The sequence below is a fragment of the Astatotilapia calliptera genome, chromosome 18, assembly GCF_900246225.1.
Source record: "Astatotilapia calliptera chromosome 18, fAstCal1.2, whole genome shotgun sequence".
NCBI classification, from domain to species: domain Eukaryota; kingdom Metazoa; phylum Chordata; class Actinopteri; order Cichliformes; family Cichlidae; genus Astatotilapia; species Astatotilapia calliptera.
The window spans coordinates 12,924,814-12,934,274 of record NC_039319.1 but is presented as its reverse complement, the minus strand read 5'-3'; the positions used below and the strand labels follow the sequence as shown (position 1 = coordinate 12,934,274).

The 9,461-nt window shown below is 37.8% G+C and overlaps 1 protein-coding gene across 1 annotated transcript; it reads left to right on the top strand.

Moving 5' to 3' along the window:
• Positions 1–713: 713 nt before the first annotated feature.
• On the top strand, positions 714–4,542 carry LOC113011199 (FK506-binding protein 1-like). The gene is made up of 4 exons (XM_026150632.1): positions 714–1,041; positions 1,144–1,191; positions 1,789–1,901; positions 3,027–4,542. Exons 1-4 carry the CDS (start codon positions 1,005–1,007, stop codon positions 3,150–3,152), a joined length of 324 nt encoding a protein of 107 aa, XP_026006417.1. The 5' UTR covers positions 714–1,004; the 3' UTR covers positions 3,153–4,542.
• Positions 4,543–9,461: the final 4,919 nt, after the last annotated feature.

Here is a 9,461-nt window from a genome sequence, read left to right as displayed (position 1 = left end):
TCCATTCCACATGTTTTCTATGGTTATATTAGCATCAAAATACACTTGAAGTGTTTGAAGTGCTACATGTAAAAGGCTTTCCTTATGGAGGATGCATATTTTCAAGAATGATGTTTGGTCCTGAGTTCACCCACTTTAACAACTGTGTCCGTCCTGATTGTCCATGGGAAATATTCAATTATCAAAATAAAAAAAGAATTCATTTGTTTTCTTTTCTAAAAACAAATATAGAAGGTATAATTTATTAAGTTAACATAGGCTAATTCTGACTAATTACAACAATCCATTTCACACTGATCAGTAGCTGCACTTCATGTTCCAGAGGTTGTTCAACAGAATTAAACTTAAAAACATTCAGTTCTGTTATTTCAAGGCGCATCCTAATTTATTTTTGCCTATCCAAAATGAGAAACCCATCCAAGTCAAGTAAAATACTTTTACCACAAAAAAAGAAAGAAAAAGAAAAATATTTAATTTTTAGGATGATGACTGAAGTACTCTGGTCTTCTGCAGGCACATCCTTTACTACTCAGTTTTTAAAAATCCTGGAAACACCTGCTTTCAAGATTACCTGTCTGCATAACGTAATAATCTGTGTGTGCAAGAGAAAAAAAATGTCTTCTAGAACATCGAAGGCCCTTTTTTTTCCCATTGTGATTCATTTATTTGATTACTCAAAAAAAAAAAAGAAAACTGGATCTTCATGGGGCCCCTGCTTGGGTTTGAGAATGTCACTACTACGCCCCTGTGTCCGCTCAACGAACCCACTAGGTCGGGAAAAAATCAGTAAACTGCATTTTTAAAGCCAAAGATTGGCTTTAAGGCTCCTTATTTATTCCCACCGTGGCATACATCGAGCAGCAGTTGAAGACAGCCGCGTTTTTTTTTACGGCTTTTAGCCCACCAAACCACTTGGGACGTTATACTCGACGGCTTCATTGAACGAGCTCACAATCAGAGAGTACCAGGAAGACAGACAGAGGGAGAACTGTGCTGAAAGAACAATGGGAGTAGACGTCGAAACCCTCAGACCAGGAGACGGTAAAGCTTTTTTTGTCCTCCCCTCTTTGGTTCCAATTATTCCGTCCGTTTAAAACTATATTTGCCTTTGGGTGTATATCAACCTTCGTTTTCTTTCTTCAGGAAAGAATTTTCCGAAGGAAGGATCGACAGTTTCAGTTCACTATGTCGGTAAGCCTCGCCTCTTTTTGACCATTTATTCATTTACTTCGAGGTGAAAAAATAAATATGTATTAGTATAAACTGGGTTTGTAATAAGCATAATTTCTCATTTCGTGGACCTGCGGACAATTAAATGAGAATTTGATTGGTGGCAGCAAGCTAATTCTGTAGCTAGCACTGCTTAGCTTAGCTTAATTTAGCGTAGCATAGTTTAGCGCCTGGAAATGAGGGGGCGGATAGCCGGACTCTAAAGACACCCTCTCTGTAATTCCTTCCCACCTTTAAGATTGCCTCGTAATACCTACAATAAATAAAATGCGAGAAACTGCAAACTATCGCTAGGGTAACGTGTGTCTTTATTCTAAGGATTTGTGCTAATGTGAGATATTCTAGCCGCATCCTGACGGCAGCTTCCGGCGTCCTAAGATGTCGAACAATTCCTGCTCAAACTAAGCTGCACCGTGTACCCTCAGCAGTACATTTTTACCCAGTCACCCTGTGTGTGAATACAACATGACAGTCACTCGAATCTTTTAATTTGTATCGTTTGGCTTCGCAGAGGCTATCAGGCTTTGACTTTATTAATTTGGGGGTGCTTTCCGACAGGCACCCTGACAAACGGCAAGAAGTTCGACTCCTCCAGGGACCGAGGATCACCCTTCCAGTTCAAACTGGGCGCAGGTGAAGTCATCCGTGGTTGGGATGTAGGTGTAGCTAAGGTAAGTGGAGCTTTGAAGGGGCACACTGATCAATGTTATGTTAAACACATGAAGATACGTTCGGTGCCTTCGTTTTGGCAATAGCTCCGAGTCATTTCCCCCTCAAAAATAACAAAAAAATATCACTGTGGCTTACTTTAGTGTTTATGTGTAAGATTATTGTAAGTCACAAATGAATCTGTTAAGATGTTTCTGCCTTTTATTATCAGAGGCTGCAAATATGAGCAGAAACCAGGCCATCCATTATCTACATTTTACACTCTGAGCCATTTTATCTGATGTTTGCTAGCAAGCCATTTTAATTCTGTTATTTCAGTACTGCTTTTTAGAGCTTATGTTTTATCATATAGATTTTATTTAATATTTGCATACTTATTTTAGTTTACATTTTCATTTCAAAAGGATTTTATTTTTAATAAAGTAATGGTCTGCCAAAAATACCAGAGATTTCATTGCTTGGCTAGATTATGAGGTAAAATTGTATCATAAAGGTATGTCAAAGATCGTAATTAGGATTGGTTGTTTTTTGCTTTTTATTTCATGTTTCTTATTAACTTAGTCATGAAATGCACAAAGGCCAAAATACTACTGTGGTTATGAGGTGTATAAGTTTAAATATTTCAAAATACAAACACAATCTTCTACACAGAAAAAAAACCCACTTTGCGATCGGTTTGGTTGCCAGCAGCTTGCTGCTGTTGCCTGAAATTTGCAAGGAAGACACTGCCTTTTCCGCAATCACTCGCCCACTACTTGCTGCACAGTAGTAAAGCACTAAAAGGTGCAAACAGGCAGTGCAGAGCAATCAGTCATGCAAACTGCAGCTGCTGCACACACAGTGAAACTGTTCATGCTGCATGTTACAGTAACAGAAAATACAGGCAACTTTCATCTGGGGCCTTCAGGCCTAGTATTTGTTGTTGTTTGTTGCTGTCTCATATGGCTTCACTCATTTAAGCCAGCGTGAAACGTCTAATGAACTATATTCACTTGTGTAATTTTTTTTTTTTCTTTTCTTTTTAACACATCTTCAAAGCTGTATCAATCACTGGGAGGGCTTTTAAAACAAAGTAAACTTTGTTCATTTCACTCACCTATCTAACTTGGTCTTCATCTCCTCCACAGATGAGCCTGGGCCAGGTGGCCAAGCTGACCTGCTCTCCGGACTACGCGTATGGCAGCAGAGGATATCCACCCCTGATCCCTGCAAATTCCACTCTTATCTTCGAAGTGGAGCTTCTGAAATTCTGAGGGTTTAAATTGAGTGTTACTATTCATTTTTTTTCTTCCTCATCCTTTCCATCCACATTTAATAGTTTGATCAAAGGTGCTGTCATTATCATTCTCAAACCCTGATTATTGTAGAAAGAATTTGTCTCAAATACATCTTGTGTAGATGTATTTGAGACAAATGAGAACAGGCAAATAAGCGTCTTAAGGTAGTGAGATGATTGTGAAGTCTCTAAAATTTGAAGTAGTAGTAAAATAATTTGGGGAAATGCTGGTAGCTTTCTTGCTGGAAGTTGGATGACATCGGTAATACTTTTCTCTGTTCAATAAATATGAAAAACCCAGCTTAAGACCAGAATTCAGCAATGTCTCTGTTCAAAGAAATCAAAATCCACCAAGGCCAGTGCTTTATCTTGTGAATTTTAAATAAAATTATTTCAGTTGTTTCTTTCTTTGACCATGCTCAATCTCTCCACTGAAGTGACCAATAGATTCTGGGTTTTGTTTTTTTTGTTTTTGTTATTTAAAACTCTGTGTAACAGCACTGAAAATCTAACTAATTAGTGATCTAGAGGTGTTGGTAAATGACTTTACTGACCTTTTAAACAGTAGGCTCATATTTACCAAACGCATATGAGCAATATTGATCTCATCTCACTTTATGTAGAAAGTCTTTGCCAAAAAAAGCCTGTTTAATAGGTTTCAGATGAATTTAAACTGGCATTGGACGAAAAAAAATCAGTATTAAAGGATATGATTGCTGAATCTGGCCAGTTTATATTGGTAACCTGAAAATGACAATTTAATGCAGTCTTGGATGCTAAGTGAAATTTGAGGATTTATTTAGCCTTATTTTCTGCCACTTGCCTGTTAAATTTTTAAGTTACCTGTTTATCTGCATCTTACCTATTACTCAACACAAAGGGCACACGATAGCACGCCAAAAAACAAAGTAACATTTCAAAGCGTGTTGGATATCAGTCCTTTTTAGGAAATTTTCATATTGTTCAAGCGTTTTTAAAGTAATGTGGTAATCCCTGTCAAAACACATATAACACCTTTTAGTAATTTTTTTTTTCTGAGTAGATTTATCCCTTCAATAAAAGTATTGATTTCACAGCTTAAACAACCAAGAAAAAAGGAAACCCTTTCTATGTTTGGAAATAGTAATGCACGGTGACCTGTTCAGTTTCAAACCTAATCATGCCATTTATATTGTTGGTTACATTTTACGAAACCTGTTCTCCTTTAACTTTCCTCCTGTATCTTTGAAGTTACAAAGTGTCTTTGTCTTTTGTCATAATACAGTCACATTACTGGTAGTGGGGGGGTGTTTCTTCACTGTATCATCCATTGGAATTTGTCTTATCTTTGGGAACTGCATTCTTGAATTAAAAGCGTAAACTATAAATGTCTCATTCATTGCTACACCAAGTCTCTTTGGGAATTCTAGTTTAGAAGACTGCTGTATTTCCAAGAATTGGTGCAGATTTCTAAATGACTAAAAATGTGTTTTTGTTCTGCTTGCTTAAACGTGTGTCAAAATTGAAATCCTTAATAGGAAAGATTTCTGCTCTGTGGGTTTACTGGTTGGAGTTAAACTGATCTGTAGCAGTTTAATGATAAATCCTGACCAGGAGTGTGAATTGCATTTTTTTACTTAGCAATACTTTAAGTGTGCTTTTTTTTTATATAGGAAAGAGATGAGTTTTTATAAAGTGCCTATAAACAAAGAGTATTGTTAGGCTAATAGGCATTGCATTACTGTAATTAAAAGCAGTTGTTTAAGTTTTATCATATTAATGCCTAATTGAACATGTTAATATTATACAGCTTCTTCAGTTAAAGACAATAGTATTTGAGATATATCCATTTATTTGATGTCATATATATATATACACACTGAGTTCATGGGTTTATTTTTAGTAAGTTTATCAATAATTTAATGTAATTATGCTAATATATCTGTAATAGCTATTTTATAATACAGCAAAGCAACACCCAGGGTGCTCCTGCTTGTGTTGAGAGCCTAGCATAAAGTCACACAGGTGCCGCAGTTTCCTTGATCTCGTCTACATGTTTGTGTCCATGATGCACCGCCATCTAGTGGGGAATAATTGAGTTGCATTCACTTAGACTCAGTAAGCTACCATCATATATATGTCATAAGATTTCAAATTATTTGACAATGGCTGTTTTATAGTCTGTTGTGTAAAAACACAAACAAAATAAACCCCAAATAGTATTGATATTTACTGCAGTTTATGCCCCTAGTAACCTGCACCACCTAACGGATGAAAACAGGAAGTCACTGTAGTTTTGAGAAAACTTTTATGATGACAGAAAATTTTCAAGCATCAACACGTTTTTCAGGTCATAATGAAACAGCATTGCATAAAATACCATAAAGAATATATTGCAAAATCAAAGTGAATTTACTCAAGTACAGGTGTTAGAGCACATCATCTCATGTGCCACTGTGCTTTTTTTCATTGTATATTCTGATCTTGATTTGTTGAGCTGTAAAGTAGAATTTAGCAACAAACATATACAGATATACAGCCATTAATATAGTTATATAGCATAGCTACACTTTTACTGTAATGCACACGATGCTGGAGAAACAAAGCAGAGTTCAGCAATAAACAGAAATATTTGGGCACAGCCTGGTGGATCTGAATGTCTCAAGATTACTTTATGTAAGAAGGATCCATCAAGTGGAACGATCTTTGTTAAAAGGATCCCGGTCATTCGATATGTGTTTGGGCTTTTATGAGACCTATTTAACAAAGCCCACCTCTGCAGTCAGTCACGAGCTCTCCAGCTAATGATCCAGATGATAAGTTTTAGCCCGTTACACTTCCACTTACTAATTTACCTGTATTAGCTCATTTAATATAACATGATTTTCCTATATTAGATCGAACTCTATAGTATTCATTATTTTCCACTTTCTCCGGAGCTACATACAGGTTTTCACTTTTTAGCGTTTGTGTCATCTAGCAATCACTTTCTTTATTGCAGAAGCATCGTAGCAGAAAAGAAAAATCAACAGATCTTCAGTACAAGGCGTGTAGTTTGCCTTTCTGAACACTAGAGGGCACTCTGGTACTCTGGAGTTCATGAATTCAGAAGGCTATATAATAATCATTATTGTACTCCAAGAAACTGATTGTTGCAGCATTCTTAGTGTGCTCTTTGTTCTCTGGCTGGGGAATCAGAACTTACATGATCAGCTGCTAATTTCATTGAACATGAGTTCAAAGGTGACAAATGTTAGCTGGTTGCTGGCAGTTATTACTTATCCCTTTTTTTCTACAATGACCAGTAGATGGGAAAATATAGTATTATAGTATTAGTATTATAGTATAGTATAAGATCAAAACATCAAGAAAATAATTTTCTTCACAACACAGAGAGCTTTGTGATCTGGTAGGTGAAAGATCTCCATAATTTCCACTCTTGATTTGCTTGTAAGAGTCACAATCTCAGGCCTTAGAAACTGAAATGTTAAGAAAACACAAATACACTCAAATTTATGCCATTCTACTCCTCCTTTTCATTAGGAATCATATGTAAATGATGAAAATATGTTAGTTTTTTTAAATTATCATATTAAATGTAATTTTACCTTTTCTTCACAGGAGGTTGGTGACTTTATTCCTGTGTGGATCATTTAGATTGTTGTAGCCCTGGTTATTGATCCACTCAGTAATGGTAGTTAGATGGTCATTTCTCATGACACCTTTGTTTTGAAGCAGAGAAAACCATGTCTTTACCATCTCTGTGCTGTGTTTCTGAAAACTGTTTTCGAAGGTGTCAAGCCTGGTTTTACTCATTGGGTTGTTCTGAAAGTTTTTCAAGTCCTTTTCACTATCCAACCAGAATGTTGGCATTGCACCAAGGATCGTCAGCTTGAAGGTTCCCACAATATCATCTTTACTTATTGTGTTGGCCAAGTGTGTTTGTGATGTTGTACTGGGAAATTCACAATGTATTTCTTTAGGCACGTAAATGATTGGGCGTTCACCGCCATGATATTTGTGTACATCAGAAATGTTCCCAGTAATTGAGTTTGTTGCCATTTCAAGCATGGCTTCTGCTAATCTGCTATTCTGGTTCAATTTTCTGGCCATCAATATGCTACTGACTGGTGGCTGGTGATCTGCATTGATGAAATGCCCAATTCCTTTATTTTTTTATTGCATATGTTTTCCATTCTTTGCATAATTTCACTTTTCCAACTTCTTCCTGATGTAACTTTTTGCTTTCTTTTATGACTTTTCCAGAATTGCTTTTGCTGTTCCTCCAGTGTGTGATTTAGTTTTTTCAATCACTGTGTAGAGGGATGAATTCAGTTTGTTCTGCCAGCTGAGGTCTTCATGGAATGGCTGTATTGCAGTTTTGCTTAACTCTGTGAAAACGGCCAGCAGCTCTTTCAAAGTAAAACAGAAAACATAACACAGAAACTCGCACTTGACACGGGGATACAGCAGACAGAGGAGGCAGCAACTATGGATCACAGAAAGAAAACCAAAACACTAAAAGTCTAAGAAAACCCACACAGAGAATCTAAACTAAGAATAATCCTATAACCCATAAGACAAAGCTAGAATATAATGAAATAAACAAAATCAAAGAACCAAAAACACAAAACACTGGGTCAATGAGCCAGGCACCCTAACAGACTTATGGCCAATATAGTAATTAAAAGAGAGGAAGGCCCTAACATCGGCCAGTGAGAGAGTGGGGGAGGCCGGCTTTAACCTGACGAATGGGAAACAACCATTGGGGGGCTTTGACACAACACCACCCCCCGCCCCGGGTGAAGGCAGAGATCAGAGAGAGACTCGAACCTAGCATGCCATTAGATTCAATTACAGGAAGAGGCCCCTGAATCCCACCCACAGCCAGGATATGGATAGAACACAAATAAATAATGAAATGAAATAGACTGAAAATTTAACTGAGTAATCAGGAAGCCCTGTGTTTGGGTCCAATTTTCCGTAAACCTGACATTTGTTTCTTAGTTGCTTCACACTAACGGTGCCTATTCCATCTAAAAACAGCAACATGGTTTCCATATGACACAGAGTGATGACTTTGAATGAACCTGGTTGATTGAATCTTGATTAAATTTGTATTGTTGCTCTGACCACTTTGCAAAGACAAATTAAAAACTCACAAAGACAACCAGCTTGTGTGTAATTCTATTTATTTCAGAATGTTCATAACAGTGGCCAATTATGTTTATAGGCCGTTTTCACCATCGTATTGGTACATTTACCTGCAGTTTTATTGTCCACTATTGTGTAAAAACATTTCCATAGAGATAATATATTTTATAATTTCACTGTTAACCCCCCCCCCCCACTACCACCTTCATAGCTACACTGAATTAAACAAAAATTATACACCGTTTGCATGATAACGAATAGGATGCTGCTGACAGTGAACTACATGCAGGTTTTTTTTTCCTGTAGCTTCTGTGATTCATCAAAAGCAGTTTCTTTATCTCCAGAGCTCCTTTCACAGTCAGGCTCTGCAGAATTACTCCAGCTGTCACCTTGTGCTCCAACCAACAAAAAAGAAAATCAAGCTGCTAAACCTTACAGTTTTTCTCAAATGTTAAAACACAAAAGCCAATCCTGTAACCCAAATGACCAGTAGTCTAAACACATTTACTAAATGTAGCCACCATATTCCAGTACCATAAACACATGTCACATGAAGACACAATTCACAAAACACAACCCTCTGTACTCATAAATCTAAACACGTTTTTCCTTGCTAAAACACATGTTGCAAAACAACTCTGCTCATATTCTCAAATGAAAGCCCATGTGATGCAAAATGCTTGCCACAGTCACCAATCTTTGAACACAGGGAACACACCTGGCGTCAGTCACTACACACAACGACTCAAAATTGAAGACACCTGTTGCTAATGATGTGACCCCACCTATAAAAGCATAGTTTGGTGAAGATGCCAAACAATCACAATGGATGAAGGCATTTGAGCGTGCGGAAGGAGAAGAGCTGCAGGCCAAAGAGCTGCAGGCCAAAGAGCTGCAGGCCAAAGAGCTGCAGGCCAAAGAGCTGCAGGCCAAAGAGCTGCAGGCCAAAGAGCTGCAGGCCAAAGAGCTGCAGGCCAAAGAGCTGCAGGCCAAAGAGCTGCAGGCCAAAGAGCTGCAGGCCAAAGAGCTGCAGGCCAAAGAGCTGCAGGCCAAAGAGCTGCAGGCCAAAGAGCTGCAGGCCAAAGAGCTGCAGGCCAAAGAGCTGCAGGCCAAAGAGCTGCAGGCCAAAGAGCTGCAGGTAGTGATGGCCAAA